Source organism: Pseudophryne corroboree, chromosome 11 (genome assembly GCF_028390025.1).
Source record: "Pseudophryne corroboree isolate aPseCor3 chromosome 11, aPseCor3.hap2, whole genome shotgun sequence".
Taxonomy (NCBI): Eukaryota; Metazoa; Chordata; class Amphibia; order Anura; family Myobatrachidae; genus Pseudophryne; species Pseudophryne corroboree.
Window position 1 is genome coordinate 43491563 of NC_086454.1, and position 19759 is coordinate 43511321.

A 19759-nucleotide genomic window follows, 5' to 3' on the forward strand; every position below is an offset into this window, starting at 1 on the left:
TGGCGGGCAGAGTGTTGTGCTGTGGTCAACACAGGATAGCTGGGTATGGATTAGAGAGTATAAGAAGAAGGACTGTGATTCCACACAGGACTTTTGACAAAGGAATCAGCTAATAAATGGCAAAAATATTTGAAACCAACAATACTATTGTGTGAGTCATATGGAAAGAACTAGCAAAAAAAAGACTAATTAATGTTTAAAAAGCAAATATCTGTGGAGCACTTTGGGGATTTTGAGTTGTACAAAAAGTAACTGTGTTGGCATGATGCCGCAGAAACATTAATTTAGTACCTTACGGAATCTGCGTTTCCATTGCCAAAATAAGAATGCTTGTGTAAGGGACTAGCGAGTATTAGCACCTCTGTATAAATAACAGGATCACAGCTGATAGTAGGCTTTGTGCAGGATCTTGTAATAGGAGTAGCAGTCCTTATAATGATCATTACCCATCACTATATGGAAGAGCACAAGATAGTACACACAGGATACGGCAACGTGTGTCATAAATTCAAATAAGCACTTAAAATACTGCAGCAATCCTTGTGTGTGTTTCAGCTAGGGATGGCCACCAACGGGTTAACCATGGATGGTCACCATCGCTGGTAGACATTGGTGGTTAACATCCATGACAAGAAAGCACTGAAGGTAGGGAGGCCAATCCCGGGATCAGGGGGATCCCGAGATTTAGGCCAAAAAATGGGCGGGATTCAATTCGGAGATTGCGGGATTTACCTGGCCATTGGTTTTTATAATGTCGGGCAGCGTTGAGTGTCCTCCGGAGGCTCAAGTGTTGCCAGGCTCCATCCTCTCGGCTCCCTTTTCCCCCGTAGTGCATACTGCGCAGCATGACATGATGTCAGAGGTCACGCTGCGCAGTGTGAAGCCAGCCGCCCGGACCGTACCTCACCGCCCGCACCTCACCACCCGCTGAGCCCTCCCGCCCACAATGGTGAATCTGAGGCCAGTCGCCCACAAGCCCAGTTCCCACCCACGATGGTGAATATTTGTGTGGGCTGGGGTGGGCGGGTCTTCAACCCAATCCCGGGTTACCCAGGAATCCCGGTATTGACATTTTTTCAATCCCAATACCCGGGATTGAAAAAAAGGCCCGTTATTGGCCTCCCTAATTGAAGGGCAGGCTACTAAGGCAAGAGGGTGAGGCTTAGTGGTCCGGGTGGTGTGGCTAAGCTCTATGTTCCCTGCACTGGAATGGGAGAAGAAACATTGAGGCAAAAGAACCATAGGATCCCTGCCATTGATGGCAAAACCATTGATGGTTGTTAACCATCAAAGGCCATGCTTGGTTTCAGCAAGGTGGGGGGGGGGGGGCAATCTTGGAAACTGGGTATCCAACCAATCTCAGCAATCTGAGATTTCACAAATAATTGCATGCTACATCATCGGGACAGTTTTCTTGTTATCTCACACACACACACACACACACACACACACACACACACACACACACACACACACACACACACACACACACACACACACACACACACACACACACACACACACACACAGTTATTCGTTTGCTGAGTAAATGAATGCAGTTGTCAAGGTGATGCCTTCCCCCCAGCTAAGCACAGACCGATCACCGATACATGTGATTTCCGGTTTTAGCGTATCTTTATTAACAATACAAAAATATATATCAGGCTTTCTTCACCGACAATAGGAATATGCCATACAATACATTATCTCTTGGTTGCACAGAGCATAAGGATCAGGAGGGCCGGGTGGACACAAAAATGTAACGCATCAAGGAGAAAGCAGAATGTAGAATGTAGAGAAAGTGTTGCACTTTCTACAGCTCTATTAATGTGGTGAAGGCATACATTTCCAATAGCTTGTCAGACCCATGTTCCTCTCTAGTCTGTCCAACCAAGCGCAAGGGGTCTGAACCAAACAATACGGGCCTGATTCTAAGGGGTCTGAACCAAACACTAGGGGCCTGATTGTGGGTGTGACGCAGTGGTAATTTCGGACACAGTAGAGCGTTTTTCCATACCTCCCAACTGTCCCGATTTTCCCGGGACAGTCCCGTTTATTGGGGACTGTCCCGCTGCCCCACCCGCGGGCCGCAGTGTCCCGCTGTGGGGGGTGGGGGGCAGTTGGGAGGCTCCTGTACCCGCTGCTCTGCTATTAACTAGAGTCAGAGGGAGAGGGGACATGCCAGCGGCTCACAGAGCGCTGGGCATGCCCCCTCAGTGATGAAAATGGGGCGTGGCTCGCAAGCGCGGGGTCCTCCGTGAAGCCATGCCCCTTTTCATTAGGTCACGCCCCTTTTACGGGAGAGCCCGTGGCTTCCCGCACGTGTGTCCCTCCTTACAAGAATGAAAAGTTGGGAGGTATGGTTTTTCTTCATCTAAGTGGCATTGTGCAGGCATCCAGATTCCGTACACACAGAGTCGCAGTTGTGATTGATTCGCACAGTAGACGCACAGACTCAGAAATGTTTGGTAAATATGTATTGGGAATTCCAAACAGGGAGGTGGCTAAGCAGATGCACGTAGGTAGTCTTATGAGGATATTATGGGAATGTTGTGGGCGTGTCGCTGATAGTGGTTGTGTACAGAGATGCAGAATCGATCACATAGGAGGCCATATTCAGACAGAGAATCTGTACCTAGATAAAGGGGGTGCAGATGCACTATGTGATCATTACATTTCAATATAATAAAATATAATCCATCATAAGAGGTTGTTAGTATATCGTTGGCCAATGATATCGGCCTGCCCACCAATCGTCCAGGTCACCTCTCGTCGAGCAGGTCCCTAACACTATGGAGCCAACATCCGGGACGCAGGGAACCCCAAAACATGATCCAGCAAAGGACCCCCCAGGGCATCACACTAAAGGATAGTGATAGTGATGTAGTATAAGGTATAGGTGTGTGAAGGTCGCTACTAAGTGTTCAAAGGTGAGTATGTGAAAAAAAATGTGCATACAGTACATGAATAATAGACAAACATGATATGAAAGTGACTGTGTATTTAAATGGTGATGCCCTGAGACAGCCCAGCCAGAACAGCCCGGGGGCCCCACGTCCAAATGCTAACCCCAAAATTTCTGACGCTATATACAAATAAATAGGACTTTCTTAGAATTATGGATGTGTCATAATAACTAACAACCTCTTATGATGGATTATATTTTATTATATTGAAATTAGAGATGAGCGGGTTCGGTTTCTCTGAATCCGAACCCGCCAGAACTTCATGTTTTTTTTCACGGGTCCGAGCGACTCGGATCTTCCCGCCTTGCTCGGTTAACCCGAGCGCGCCCGAACGTCATCATGACGCTGTCGGATTCTCGCGAGGCTCGGATTCTATCGCGAGACTCGGATTCTATATAAGGAGCCGCGCGTCGCCGCCATTTTCACACGTGCATTGAGATTGATAGGGAGAGGACGTGGCTGGCGTCCTCTCCATTTAGATTATAAGAGACTGAGAGAGATTTACTGGAGCTGACTAGGAGGAGTACTGTTACTGTAGAAGTGTAGAGACTGAGTGGAGAGAGTTTACTAGTGAGGACAGTGCAGTTTACTTTATAATCCGTTCTCTGCCTGAAAAAAGCGATACACAGCACACAGTGACTCAGTCACATACCATATCTGTGTGCACTGCTCAGGCTCAGGCCAGTGTGCTGCATCATCTATTATCTATATATAATATTATATATATCTGTCTGACAGCTCAGCTCACACAGCTTATAATTGTGGGGGAGACTGGGGAGCACTACTGCAGTGCCAGTTATAGGTTATAGCAGGAGCCAGGAGTACATAATATATTATATAGTGAGTGACCACCAGACACACAGTGCAGTTTATTTAATATATCCGTTCTCTGCCTGAAAAAAGCGATACACACAGTGACTCAGTCAGTCACATACCATATCTGTGTGCACTGCTCAGGCTCAGGCCAGTGTGCTGCATCATCTATTATCTATATATAATATTATATATATCTGTCTGACTGCTCAGCTCACACAGCTTATAATTGTGGGGGAGACTGGGGAGCACTACTGCAGTGCCAGTTATAGGTTATAGCAGGAGCCAGGAGTACATAATATATTATATAGTGAGTGACCACCAGACACACAGTGCAGTTTATTTAATATATCCGTTCTCTGCCTGAAAAAAGCGATACACACAGTGACTCAGTCAGTCACATACCATATCTGTGTGCACTGCTCAGGCTCAGGCCAGTGTGCTGCATCATCTATTATCTATATATAATATTATATATATCTGTCTGACTGCTCAGCTCACACAGCTTATAATTGTGGGGGAGACTGGGGAGCACTACTGCAGTGCCAGTTATAGGTTATAGCAGGAGCCAGGAGTACATAATATATTATATAGTGAGTGACCACCAGACACACAGTGCAGTTTATTTAATATATCCGTTCTCTGCCTGAAAAAAGCGATACACACAGTGACTCAGTCAGTCACATACCATATCTGTGTGCACTGCTCAGGCTCAGGCCAGTGTGCTGCATCATCTATATATATTATATATCTGTCTGACTGCTCAGCTCACACAGCTTATAATTGTGGGGGAGACTGGGGAGCACTACTGCAGTGCCAGTTATAGGTTATAGCAGGAGCCAGGAGTACATATTATATTAAAATTAAACAGTGCACACTTTTGCTGCAGGAGTGCCACTGCCAGTGTGACTGACCAGTGACCTGACCACACTGACCACCAGTATAGTTAGTAGTATACTTATATTGTGATTGCCTGAAAAAGTTAAACACTCGTCGTGTGACTTCACTTGTGTGGTTTTTTTTTTTTATTCTATAAAAATAAAACTCATTCTGCTGACAGACAGTGTCCAGCAGGTCCGTCATTATATAATATATAATATATACCTGTCCGGCTGCAGTAGTGATATATATATATTTTTTATATCATTTATCATCCAGTCGCAGCAGACACAGTACGGTAGTTCACGGCTGTGGCTACCTCTGTGTCTCTGCACTCGGCAGGCAGTCCGTCCATAATTGTAATACCACCTAACCGTGGATTTTTTTCATTCTTCTTTATACATACATAGTTACATAGACATCTTCTCTTTATCAACCAGTCTATATTAGCTGCAGACACAGTACAGTACGGTAGTTCACGGCTGTGGCTACCTCTGTGTCTGCACTCGGCAGGCAGTCCGTCCATAATTGTATACCACCTAACCGTGGTTTTTTTTCATTCTTCTTTATACATACATAGTTACATAGACATCTTCTCTTTATCAACCAGTCTATATTAGCTGCAGACACAGTACAGTACGGTAGTTCACGGCTGTGGCTACCTCTGTGTCTGCACTCGGCAGGCAGTCCGTCCATAATTGTATACCACCTAACCGTGGATTTTTTTCAGTCATCTTTATACATACATAGTTACATAGACATCTTCTCTTTATCAACCAGTCTATATTAGCTGCAGACACAGTACAGTACGGTAGTTCACGGCTGTGGCTACCTCTGTGTCTGCAGTCGGCAGGCAGTCCATAATTGTATACTAGTATCCATCTCCATTGTTTACCTGAGGTGCCTTTTAGTTGTGCCTATTAAAATATGGAGAACAAAAATGTTGAGGTTCCAAAATTAGGGAAAGATCAAGATCCACTTCCACCTCGTGCTGAAGCTGCTGCCACTAGTCATGGCCGAGACGATGAAATGCCAGCAACGTCGTCTGCCAAGGCCGATGCCCAATGTCATAGTACAGAGCATGTCAAATCCAAAACACCAAATATCAGAAAAAAAAGGACTCCAAAACCTAAAATAAAATTGTCGGAGGAGAAGCGTAAACTTGCCAATATGCCATTTACCACACGGAGTGGCAAGGAACGGCTGAGGCCCTGGCCTATGTTCATGGCTAGTGGTTCAGCTTCACATGAGGATGGAAGCACTCAGCCTCTCGCTAGAAAAATGAAAAGACTCAAGCTGGCAAAAGCAGCACAGCAAAGAACTGTGCATTCTTCGAAATCCCAAATCCACAAGGAGAGTCCAATTGTGTCGGTTGCGATGCCTGACCTTCCCAACACTGGACGTGAAGAGCATGCGCCTTCCACCATTTGTACGCCCCCTGCAAGTGCTGGAAGGAGCACCCGCAGTCCAGTTCCTGATAGTCAGATTGAAGATGTCAGTGTTGAAGTACACCAGGATGAGGAGGATATGGGTGTTGCTAGCGCTGGGGAGGAAATTGACCAGGAGGATTCTGATGGTGAGGTGGTTTGTTTAAGTCAGGCACCCGGGGAGACACCTGTTGTCCGTGGGAGGAATATGGCCGTTGACATGCCAGGTGAAAATACCAAAAAAATCAGCTCTTCGGTGTGGAGGTATTTCACCAGAAATGCGGACAACAGGTGTCAAGCCGTGTGTTCCCTTTGTCAAGCTGTAATAAGTAGGGGTAAGGACGTTAACCACCTCGGAACATCCTCCCTTATACGTCACCTGCAGCGCATTCATAATAAGTCAGTGACAAGTTCAAAAACTTTGGGTGACAGCGGAAGCAGTCCACTGACCAGTAAATCCCTTCCTCTTGTAACCAAGCTCACGCAAACCACCCCACCAACTCCCTCAGTGTCAATTTCCTCCTTCCCCAGGAATGCCAATAGTCCTGCAGGCCATGTCACTGGCAATTCTGACGAGTCCTCTCCTGCCTGGGATTCCTCCGATGCATCCTTGCGTGTAACGCCTACTGCTGCTGGCGCTGCTGTTGTTGCCGCTGGGAGTCGATGGTCATCCCAGAGGGGAAGTCGTAAGCCCACTTGTACTACTTCCAGTAAGCAATTGACTGTTCAACAGTCCTTTGCGAGGAAGATGAAATATCACAGCAGTCATCCTACTGCAAAGCGGATAACTGAGGCCTTGACAACTATGTTGGTGTTAGACGTGCGTCCGGTATCCGCCGTTAGTTCACAGGGAACTAGACAATTTATTGAGGCAGTGTGCCCCCGTTACCAAATACCATCTAGGTTCCACTTCTCTAGGCAGGCGATACCGAGAATGTACACCAGGGGTGGCCAACCAGGCAGAGACAAAGAGCCAAAAAATCTTGTTAGGTACGTCAAAGAGCCGACATTGAGCCAAAGGCGCGTGTGCAAAAATGGGGTGTGGCTTTATGCCAGCTAGGACACACCCCTGTTATAAAATACATTGAAAAAGACAGATCCAGCATAAGATACATTTTAAAGCCCGATCCAACATAAAATACATTGAAATAGTCACTTTCACATAAAATAATTGAAAAAAACAAATCCATATAAAATATATTGAAAAAGCCAGATTCACATAATACACTTCAGCTCCCCCATGTGTCACTCCAACCAGCTCCAACATATATCACTCCAACCAGCACCCTCCTACAGTATGTCACTAGTCAGCTCCCCCATTGTGTCTCTCCTGCCAGAACACTCCTGTGTCACTCCAGCCAGCCCCGACTTGTGTCACTCCAACCCACCCTCATATGTCACTGCAGTCCCCCCAACTTGTGCCCATGGGCTGGCTGGGAAGGGAGGGGGGGCAAGGTGCCATCTGACCCCTGGGCCAATGCAATATAAGTGTTCCAGGGCCACTTGACTGCAGATTTCCTATAAAAAATGGGGCCGTTTGCTTGAGTCTGCCCCCCAGGCTAAAGATTGCCAAGCCCGTGATTGCAGCAGCCCCTTATGTGTCCTCTATTTGCCGGTGGATGTCTCACCTATAGTATTTGGCTCCCTCAGTTTTCAGTCCCTGTAGTGTCAGTGCGTGTCTGGCTGGAGTGCAGCGGTTTCTGTATCTGTTGTGGTCACATGACTTTGAGTGTTGGGAGCCACATTTGAGTAAAGAAAGAGCCACATGTGGCTCAAGAGCCACAGGTTGGCCACCGCTGATGTACACGGACGTCAGAAAAAGACTCACCAGTGTCCTAAAAAATGCAGTTGTACCCAATGTCCACTTAACCACGGACATGTGGACAAGTGGAGCAGGGCAGGGTCAGGACTATATGACTGTGACAGCCCACTGGGTAGATGTATGGACTCCCGCCGCAAGAACAGCAGCGGCGGCACCAGTAGCAGCATCTCGCAAACGCCAACTCTTTCCTAGGCAGGCTACGCTTTGTATCACCGCTTTCCAGAATACGCACACAGCTGAAAACCTCTTACGGCAACTGAGGAAGATCATCGCGGAATGGCTTACCCCAATTGGACTCTCCTGTGGATTTGTGGCATCGGACAACGCCAGCAATATTGTGTGTGCATTAAATATGGGCAAATTCCAGCACGTCCCATGTTTTGCACATACCTTGAATTTGGTGGTGCAGAATTTTTTAAAAAACGACAGGGGCGTGCAAGAGATGCTGTCGGTGGCCAGAAGAATTGCGGGACACTTTCGGCGTACAGGCACCACGTACAGAAGACTGGAGCACCACCAAAAACTACTGAACCTGCCCTGCCATCATCTGAAGCAAGAAGTGGTAACGAGGTGGAATTCAACCCTCTATATGCTTCAGAGGTTGGAGGAGCAGCAAAAGGCCATTCAAGCCTATACAATTGAGCACGATATAGGAGGTGGAATGCACCTGTCTCAAGTGCAGTGGAGAATGATTTCAACGTTGTGCAAGGTTCTGATGCCCTTTGAACTTGCCACACGTGAAGTCAGTTCAGACACTGCCAGCCTGAGTCAGGTCATTCCCCTCATCAGGCTTTTGCAGAAGAAGCTGGAGGCATTGAAGAAGGAGCTAAAAGGGAGCGATTCCGCTAGGCATGTGGGACTTGTGGATGCAGCCCTTAATTCGCTTAACAAGGATTCACGGGTGGTCAATCTGTTGAAATCAGAGCACTACATTTTGGCCACCGTGCTCGATCCTAGATTTAAAGCCTACCTTGGATCTCTCTTTCCGGCAGACACAAGTCTGCTGGGGTTGAAAGACCTGCTGGTGACAAAATTGTCAAGTCAAGCGGAACGCGACCTGTCAACATCTCCTCCTTCACATTCTCCCGCAACTGGGGGTGCGAGGAAAAGGCTCAGAATTCCGAGCCCACCCGCTGGCGGTGATGCAGGGCAGTCTGGAGCGACTGCTGATGCTGACATCTGGTCCGGACTGAAGGACCTGACAACGATTACGGACATGTCGTCTACTGTCACTGCATATGATTCTCTCAACATTGATAGAATGGTGGAGGATTATATGAGTGACCGCATCCAAGTAGGCACGTCACACAGTCCGTACTTATACTGGCAGGAAAAAGAGGCAATTTGGAGGCCCTTGCACAAACTGGCTTTATTCTACCTAAGTTGCCCTCCCACAAGTGTGTACTCCGAAAGAGTGTTTAGTGCCGCCGCTCACCTTGTCAGCAATCGGCGTACGAGGTTACATCCAGAAAATGTGGAGAAGATGATGTTCATTAAAATGAATTATAATCAATTCCTCCGCGGAGACATTGACCAGCAGCAATTGCCTCCACAAAGTACACAGGGAGCTGAGATGGTGGATTCCAGTGGGGACGAATTGATAATCTGTGAGGAGGGGGATGTACACGGTGATATATCGGAGGGTGAAGATGAGGTGGACATCTTGCCTCTGTAGAGCCAGTTTGTGCAAGGAGAGATTAATTGCTTCTTTTTTGGGGGGGGTCCAAACCAACCCGTCATATCAGTCACAGTCGTGTGGCAGACCCTGTCACTGAAATGATGGGTTGGTTAAAGTGTGCATGTCCCAAGGACAATTCCATCTTGCACCTCTTTTTTCTTTTCTTTTTCTTTGCATCATGTGCTGATTGGGGAGGGTTTTTTGGAAGGGACATCCTGCGTGACACTGCAGTGCCACTCCTAGATGGGCCCGGTGTTTGTGTCGGCCACTAGGGTCGCTAATCTTACTCACACAGTCAGCTACCTCATTGCGCCTCTTTTTTTCTTTGCGTCATGTGCTGTTTGGGGAGGGTTTTTTGGAAGGGACATCCTGCGTGACACTGCAGTGCCACTCCTAGATGGGCCCGGTGTTTGTGTCGGCCACTAGGGTCGCTAATCTTACTCACACAGCTACCTCATTGCGCCTCTTTTTTTCTTTGCGTCATGTGCTGTTTGGGGAGGGTTTTTTGGAAGGGACATCCTGCGTGACACTGCAGTGCCACTCCTAGATGGGCCCGGTGTTTGTGTCGGCCACTAGGGTCGCTAATCTTACTCACACAGCTACCTCATTGCGCCTCTTTTTTTCTTTGCGTCATGTGCTGTTTGGGGAGGGTTTTTTGGAAGGGCCATCCTGCGTGACACTGCAGTGCCACTCCTAGATGGGCCCGGTGTTTGTGTCGGCCACTAGGGTCGCTAATCTTACTCACACAGCTACCTCATTGCGCCTCTTTTTTTCTTTGCGTCATGTGCTGTTTGGGGAGGGTTTTTTGGAAGGGACATCCTGCGTGACACTGCAGTGCCACTCCTAGATGGGCCCGGTGTTTGTGTCGGCCACTAGGGTCGCTTATCTTACTCACACAGCGACCTCGGTGCAAATTTTAGGACTAAAAATAATATTGTGAGGTGTGAGGTATTCAGAATAGACTGAAAATGAGTGTAAATTATGGTTTTTGAGGTTAATAATACTTTGGGATCAAAATGACCCCCAAATTCTATGATTTAAGCTGTTTTTTAGTGTTTTTTGAAAAAAACACCCGAATCCAAAACACACCCGAATCCGACAAAAAAAATTCGGTGAGGTTTTGCCAAAACGCGTTCGAACCCAAAACACGGCCGCGGAACCGAACCCAAAACCAAAACACAAAACCCGAAAAATTTCAGGCGCTCATGAAATGTAATGATCGCATAGTGCATCTGCATATACTACTTTATTCTCAGCAGCATAGCACCTTTCATTACTGGAGGGTGTGCAATTTAGAGACATTTTCCCTACAGAGAATATGCACCTGCCATAGGGCTGGTATAAGTGTCACTGGTGGGATGGATGGCGGCTGCTCGGTATTAGAGCATGTACAGTCGCTGAAAGGGGGCGTCTCAACCCTTGCACATTTGGCCGCAAGAGGAGGAGTTTGCATGTCATTTGCATAAACTCGCTGAGTGGCAACCATCAATATACGCTGCTCTGTGCAACTCAGTATGTGATGTGTCAGTATATAGACAGGCAGTGTGCTATGTACAGTGCATCCGGAAAGTATTCACAGCGTTTTACCTTTTCCACATTTTGTTATGCTACAGCCTTATTCCAAAATGGAATAAATTATTTTTCCCCAAAAAAAATTCTACACACAATACCCTATAATGACAACGTGAAAAAAGATTTTTTTAGATTTTTGCTAATTTATTAAAAATAAAAAAACTAAGAAATCACATGTACGTAAGTATTCACAGCGTTTGCTCAATTCTTTGTTGATGCACCTTTGGCAGCAATTACAACCTTAAGTCTTGTTGAATATGATGCCACAAGCTTGGTACACCTATCTTTGGGCAGTTTCGCCCATTCCTCTTTGCAGCACCTCTAAAGCTCCATCAGGTTGGATGGGAAGCGTCGGGGCACAGACATTTTCAGATCTCTCCATAGATGTTCAATCAGATTCAAGTCTGGGGTCTGGCTGAACCACTAAAGGACATTCACAGAGTTGTCCTGAAGCTACTCCTTTGATATATTGGCTGTGTGCTTAGGGTTGTTGTCCTACTGAAAGAGGAGGTCAAGAGCGCTCTGGAGCAGGTTTTCATCCAGGATGTCTCTGTACATTGCTGCATTCATCTTTCCCTCTATCCTGACTAGTCTCCCAGTTCCTGCCTCTCGAAAACATCCCCACAACATGATGTTGCCACCACCATGCTTCACCATAGGGATGGTATTGGCCTGGTGATGAGCGGTGCCTGGTTTCCTCCATACATGACGCCAGGCATTTACGCCAAAGAGTTCAATCTTTGTCTCATCAGACCAGAGAATTTTGTTTCTCATGTTCTGAGAGTCCTTCAGGTGCATTTTGGCAAACTCCAGGCGGGCTGCCATGTGCTTTTTATTAAGGAGTGGCATCCGTCTGGCCACTTAACATACAGGCCTGATTGGTGGATTGCTGCAGAGATGTTGTCCTTCTGGAAGGTTCTCCTCTCTCCACAGAGGAATGCTTTAGCTCTGACAGAGTGACCATCGGGTTCTTGGTCACCTCCCTGACTAGGGTCCTTCTCCCCCAATTGCTCAGTTTAGACGGCCGGCCAGCTCTAGGAAGAGTCCTGGTGGGTCCAAACTTCTTCCATTTTTGGATGATGGAGGCCACTGTGCTCATTGGAACCTTCAAAGCAGCAGATATTTTTCTGTACCCTTCCCCAGATTCTGTCTTGGAGGTCTACAGACAATTCCTTTGACTTCATACTTTCTTTGTGCTCAGACATGCACTGTCAAGTGTGGGACATTATATAGATAGACAGGTGTGAGCCTTTCCAAATCATGTCCAATCAACTGAATTTACCACAGGTGGACTCCAATTAAGCTGTAGGAACATCTCAAGGATGATTAGTGGAAACAGGATGCACCCGAGCTCAATTTTGAGCTTCATGGCAAAGGCTGTGAATGCTTATGTACATGTGATTTCTTAGTTTATTTTTAATAAATTTGCAAAAATCTAAAAAAACAACAACTTTTTTTCACGTTGTCATTATGGGGAATTGTGTGTAGAATTTTGATGGAAAAAAATGAATTTTTCCATTTTGTAATAAGGCTGTAACATAACAAAATGTGGAAAAAGTGAAGCGCTGTGAATACTTTATGGATGCACTGTACAGTGTATGATGTGTATCAGTGAGGTAGAGTGATATAGTTCACTATGGTGCCCATTTATCATTGATCGTATTAAGAATGCGATTTGGGAGCAATGTTACCAACAAAGATCGCATTGCAGAATGAGATTACATCGGGTGAATGTATCACCCGGATCAGGCAATGACAGGTATTCTGAAAGGAGCCTGTCCCTGCAATGTGCTCTGCGTGGTTCCGGACGAAACCCTCTGGAACTACCACCCCAGGTGTAGTCTATATGCTACAACGGGCTATCACCATTTTCAGATGGCGGTAGCTGTAGGGGCCAGGAAAGATTCATATTCCGGTTATTGATAAATCCGGCAGCATCGCATCCCCCATAGAAAGCGACGGGGGATGCAGATGCCAGTGGGAATGGAGGGATCACAGCAGGTATCTGAGATATCTGCTGCTGTCCTTCTGTCACACATTCCAGGGATACTTAATATTTGCAGCTAACCACCGAAAACGTGTGTTCTCAGGGAAAAAGCTGCAAATATTGGGGCAGATATATTAAGCCTGGAGAAGGGATAAAGCAGTGATAACTGGAAGGTGATAAAGCACCAGCCAATCAGCTCCTAACTGTCAATTTACATAGTGGAGCTGATTGGCTGGTGCGTTATCACCTTGCACTTATCATTGCTTTATTTCTTCTCCAGGCTTAATACATATGCCCCTCTATTTGAAAAATGGGCCCCTTGGTGTCCAAAGACAGAAACCCTCCCACCAAACGCCTGGTCCCTCTTGCATTTTCCCAGACACTCCTTTAAAACGGTCAGTTGCCACCCACAAATGCCCTCTTCCTGTCAATGTCCTTGCGATCGCCGGTGCGCTCTGAATTTTCGCACCATCCCGTTGCTCCGGACCGCTGCGCCTGCGCATTGTGGTGCACACACATGCGCAGATCAGATCTGATTGCAGGCTGTGAGAAAACGCAGCCTAGCAATCAGGTCTGAATCGGCCCCTAAAGCTTGGAGCAGTCTTACGTTTGCTTTGTGTGTAGTTATCAGCCGGCATTTGCCAGTGTTGCCTGGTTACTATTCTCTGTCAGGAACACGTGTAACCTTTCAGACACAGTTCAGAGGAAGTTATTGTACTGGACTTTGTAAGTTCCTTATTGATCATCTCTGTTTAATGTGTTCACAGTTCACAGTTCTATCCAGCATGTACTTGTATAGCTTTGTAGTTGGTAATTAATTGGACTGTGATCATAAGTTACATTCCGCAGGACACACTTGTACAGGCTGGTTAATTATTATTCTGTTCCCTGGAGTAACAGCTTTATAGGGGACTGCGTTTATCTAATCCTAGAGCTCATTTCTTGTTAATACAATGGGGGTCATTCCGAGTTGTTCGCTCGTTATTTTTTTCTCGCAACGGAGCGATTAGTCGCTAATGCGCATGCACAATGTCCGCAGTGCGACTGCGCCAAGTAAATTTGCTATGCAGTTAGGTTTTTTACTCACAGCATTACGAGGTTTTTTCTTCGTTCTGGTGATCGTAATGTGATTGACAGGAAGTGGGTGTTTCTGGGCGGAAAATGGCCGTTTTATGGGTGTGTGTGAAAAAACGCTACCGTTTCTGGGAAAAACGCGGGAGTGGCTGGAGAAACGGAGGAGTGTCTGGGCGAACGCTGGGTGTGTTTGTGACGTCAAACCAGGAACGACAAGCACTGAACTGATCGCAGATGCCGAGTAAGTCTGGAGCTACTCAGAAACTGCTAAGAAGTGTCTATTCGCAATTCTGCTAATCTTTCGTTCGCAATTTTGATAAGCTAAGATTCACTCCCAGTAGGCGGCGGCTTAGCGTGTGCAAAGCTGCTAAAAGCAGCTTGCGAGCGAACAACTCGGAATGACCCCCAATGTCATTATGCTGAGCTCATTATACCAAGTGACTTCAATTACCATTTTCTGGCTGCTCCATCCAGAGTGACTCCAATTTCCAGTAGCTATTCAGCAGTCATAAAGCTAGTAGGAGCGGTTCTTGGTGCGGGCAAGCAGTGCCTGCGCCCGGGGCGCTGTGGCCTGGGGCCGGGGTCGCAGTCACCCCGCAGGCACCGCCGCCTACCCGCACCCCGGCTGCAGCAGACGCCGTGGGCTGTGTGGGCATCCGCTGCAGCCGGCTCCAGTGACAGACACTAGAGGTCATTATTGACCTCTAGTGTCTGTGCGGCGCTGCTATGGGAGAGACCTCATGACGTCTCTTCCATAGAGAGGAGCCGCGGGAGGCCAGAGACGCAGCAGCGGTTGGGAAGCAGGAGTGGGGCAGTGGTAAGTATTGTTGTTTTTTTGTGTGTGTGTGTTTGACAGAGACAGGGGGCACAACTACTGGGGAAACAGCAGCAGAGGGCACAACTAAAGGGGGCACAACAGCAGAGGGCACAACTACAGGGGGCACAGCGACAGGGGACACAACTACTGAGGCAAATCTACTGGGGGCAAAGCAGCAGGGGTCACAGCAACAGAGGGCACAACTACTGAGGGAATAGCATCAGGGGGCACAACTACTGGGGCAAATCTACTGGGGGCAAAGCAACAGGGGGCACAGCAACAGAGGGCACAACTACTGGGGGCAAAGCAACAAGCGACGGGGCACAACTAATGGGGGCATAGCTACAGGGGGCACAGCTACAGGGGGCAAATCAACTGGGGGGCACAACTACTTGGAGCAAATCTGGGGGCATAACTGTGGCCACGCCCCTCCGCTATGAAGCCACGCACTGTTTTGCCACGGGGGGCGCCAGTGGAAAGTTTGGCACTGGGCGCCACAAGGTGTAGAACCCACCCTGAGGGCTAGATGCATCAACGCTTGGAGACTGATAACATGGAGAAAGAAAAAGTACCAGCCAATCAGCTCCTAACTGCCATGTCACAGGACGTGTTTGAAAAATGGCAGTTAGGAGCTGATTGGCTGGTAGTTTTTCACTCTCCATTTTATCACTTTCCAAGCGATGATGCATCCGGCCCATTATCTAGTAAATGTTTTCTATTTTTCCTATTTACTCATCTGTCAGCTCTCCGCAGCACCACACTTGTGGAGGTGATAAGGAAATTTCCTGTGACCTACATAAAAAGAGCTAACACTCTCGGGAGCCTAGTGCTGCAGTGTGACATCCGGCACCCAGCTTCAGTCACTGGAGAGGAGCCGCAAAGACTTATGGTTTGGAATCCGCACTGGTCAGGATTGCTATAAAGAGATAATCAAAAACAAATATGAAGATAGAAGGTGTATATATGATAAACCACCACTAGGTTCACAGAATAAAGCAATTAAGAGATTGTCCTTTATTTAAGCAATAGTATTGTCACCATGGTTACGTACTAACGGGTCCGCTGCTCCGTATCTCCCTGGCTTTTTGGTGACTATGGTTACCGGACGTTGTCGTCCAGTCACATGGGGCGGAAGCGGACATTGCATTGCCTAGCATCCGCGTCTCCTAGCAACGGCTGCTGGTAGCGCGGCGACAGGAAGCGCTACAGATCTCAGCTGTTTTGGACTGATTGTGTCACAGGTGAGTCTGTTTGTTTGTTTTAACTCAGGTATATATTTGGGCCATTCACAGTGTGGCCCTCATTCCGAGTTGATCACTAGCTGCTTTCGTTCGCGGCGATTAGGTAAAAAAAGCAGCATTTCTGCGCATGCGTATGGGGCACAGTGCGCACGCGCGACGTACTTTCACTAAATCCGATGCAGTTTCACACAAGGTCTAGCGACGCTTTTCAGTCGCACTGTTGGCCGCTGAGTGATTGACAGGAATGGGGCGTTTCTGGGAGGTAACTGACCGTTTTCAGGGAGTGTGCTGAAAAACACAGGCGTGTCAGATACAAACGCAGGCGTGCCTGGGGAAATGGGGGAGTGGCTGGCCGAACGCAGGCCGTGTTTGTGACGTCAAAACAGGAACTAAATAGCCTGAAGTTATCGCAAGGTTGGAGTATGTCTGCGGCTACTCAGAAACTGCTTGATAAAATTTAGACGCCGTTCTGCGATCCTTTCGGTCGCACTTCTGCTAAGCTAAGATACACTCCCAGAGGGCGGCGGCTTAGCGTTTGCACTTATGCTAAAAGCAGCTAGCGAGCGATCAACTCGGAATGAGGGCCTGTATCACTTGCTCGTGATTAAGGTGTGGACTGCACACCGAAACATCCGTTGAGCCGGATGAACACTCTGCAGGAGGATCCAAACATTTCTTGGCTAAGTAACAGTATGCTAATATGCCCTTTGCCAACATCACTGTTATGATTTGATCTCCTGTTTTTCATGCACAATGCACTTTACGGAATCTTTTTTGGAACCATGAAAGCCTTATAAAAGTTAACCTTTCGATGTTGCTGGTTTTTGTTCTACTTTTCTGTCAACATTTATAAAACCTTGCACTCCACATTATTGGATGTTGTAGTGGGTGCCACTTGTCTGTATATAAACTCTCAGGCAGGTTTCTAGTTACAACCACAGACACTGTAGCAAAGCATATACAGGCTTGGGCTTGGTCACAAAGGTACATACAGAAAAATTAAACACTAACATAAAAGGTCCTAGCACTTCCCGTGCTCAAAAGTCATTCTGCTGCAGTGGCTTGCAGCTACACATGCCATGCTCTCCTCCGGGCACGGCCAATGTCCACAGTCCCTGGCGCTATAAACTGGACCCTGCTCACTGGCCCCTAATAGGCATCAGCGCATTGCACTGTGGGTAAATGGGATTTGTAAACCCCTCTCCTGCACCTGACTTTCTGCTGTCTCTGGGTGAGTTGGGGGAAAAAATAAAATTATATATACATATACACACACATACATACATACATACATACATACATACATACATACATACATGCATACATATATACAGTACCAGTCAAAAGTTTGGACATACTTTCTCATTCAATAGTTTTTATTTATTTTAATTATTTTCTACATTGTAGATTAATCCTGAAGACATCAAAACTATGAAAGAACACATATGGAATTATGTTGTAAACAAAAAAAGTGTTAGACAAATCAAAATATGTTTTATATTTTAGATTTCTCAAAGTAGCCCCCTTTTGCTTTGATGACAGCTTTGCACACTCTTGGCATTCTCTCAATCAGCCTCATAAGGTAGTCTCCTGGAAAGACTGTGTAGGGCATCCTGTGTGCCAGAACAGCATAAACTCACCGGACTGGGCATTTTAGCATGTCAGCCAAAGCATCACTGTGGCTTGTCAGAGGTTAAGGCTTTTGGGGGTGGAACATTGTGTATGTGCTGTTTGGATTTGATTGGTGGTGATAGAGTCAGGGGTGGTGCTGCTAGGGATGTAGGAATTCACCCTAGAAGTTTCTGCCTCTTTCCAGTTATATCGTTGGACTGATAAGTAGTGTGATTCTGTACTGTATTATTATTAACTGCTTTACTCTGTGTTTTTCTATCTATTTTCTGCTCTATTTCTCTCTCTCTCTCTCTCTCTCTCTCTCTCTCTCTCTCTCTCTCTCCCTCCCTCTCTTACGTATTCTCTTGCTTCTCTTACTTTCTATTTCTTTACCTTTACCTTCTTTTCCTATAATTGTTGTACTGAATATGTCCAGCAGGCTGTTAGTGCCGGCAGACGCGGCGCGGGTCTGCTCGCGCGCTTGGCAGCCGTTGTTTAATGCCGGGCAGGCTGAGTCAGGCCTGAGGCGCGGGGGACAGAGGTGACTCGGGCATCCGGGGGCAGGCTCACCCTCCGGTGCGTGTGCAGCCGCGGGGAGCGTCTCCGGCACCGACCACTGCAGTGGTGGGCGCTGCAGACGGCTCAGTAGTGGCATGGGGCGGCGGCCAGCAGGCCGGGGTGCTCGGACGAGTGCTCCGTTGCCGGTGGGGGCTGCCGAGCCACGGGGTCCGGGGAAGTGCGGCGCCTGGCCGGGCTGGGGAGCGCGTGCGCTCCTGGCTGGCGGAACAGGCCGCACTCATCTCAAGGGGACTCAGGGTAGTGCTGACAGGAGGTCTGCGCGAGGTAGTCGAGCTCCTTTAGCAGTTTGTGCCGGGGAGCCCGCTAATGGCGCTACTGAGACAGATGGCAGACCACTTCTGGGGATGGGAGCGCGCAGGGCTTAGGCACGTGCAGTAATGCCAGTAATAGGCGGATGAGGTGGCGCACACAGGCCAGGATTAGCTTGTCGTAGGGCCCTTCGGCAGTGAACTGCGTCGGCTCATTGGGGTCCTTGATGCCGACGGGGTATACCCGGTGTTGACATCAATACGTTTATCTGGGCCTGGTTTCCGGCCTGACCGGGGCGCCTGCGCCTGCGTCCGGGAACGATGTCTCTTTTGTTTCCACAGAGCACAGGTCCCAAATCGCCATGGACAGAGGGGTAGCGTCCGTACGTGGGCAATGTGGAACAGCGTCTGCGGCCGTGGCTGCGCAGGATGGCGAGTCTTCTTAGGATCTGGACTGGTCCAGGGAGAGTGTGGGTAGCCTCGGTAGTGGAGTGGACTCTGGTACCTGGTCCTCATCCTCGGGTGCAAGCAGGTGTACGGGTAAGAGCTCCACTCAGCGCAGTAGGAAGAAGCACATACGGCGGGTTATTTACTCTTCCCTGGCTTACTCGGGACCAGTTACGGGACGGTCGTTTGATTACTATATTCGCACTGACCAGTGATTATAGGAGCGATGCTAGCAGCGATGAAGATTGGACGGGGGGCAGATACCTTCCGTTTTTATCAGAAGGGGGTTAGATGGATGTGTATATTTGCGGTTTGTTGCTTGAATTTTCGGGCCAGGGAATATAGGAGGGTGACGCGCTACCGATCTCTGATTCATATTAGTTTCACTACATATTGGGGATAAGCGGAGATAATACGATGAGTTTTTTATAGGGTAGCAACATGGGCGTGGCATTTTCTCGTTAACCAGGTCGCTGGAGTCGCGACTGAAGGTTACGGCTTTATAGTTGTGGGAAGCTGCCTGGCCCATGGTGCTATAGCTTTAGGGCAGGCCCATCTTGCGTGGGGAGCGGTAACTCCTTTGCATGTCACATTGGCC

At 47.8% G+C, this 19759-nt stretch overlaps 1 protein-coding gene across 4 annotated transcripts in view; it reads right to left on the reverse strand.

Moving 5' to 3' along the window:
• LOC134968591 (uncharacterized) overlaps positions 1 to 19759 on the reverse strand; it is a 78686-nt gene that overhangs the window by 39503 nt on the left and 19424 nt on the right. For 2 of the 4 annotated variants that reach the window (XM_063944089.1, XM_063944086.1), the window contains exon 1: positions 733 to 984. The exons of 1 other annotated variant lie outside the window; for it this stretch is intronic. In XM_063944089.1, coding sequence (XP_063800159.1) covers positions 733 to 847 — 115 coding nt within the window. In that variant the 5' untranslated portion in view covers positions 848 to 984. Of the gene's footprint in view, positions 1 to 732; positions 986 to 19759 lie in introns of those variants that run through there. One more of the 4 variants, XM_063944088.1, reaches the window with a different exon arrangement.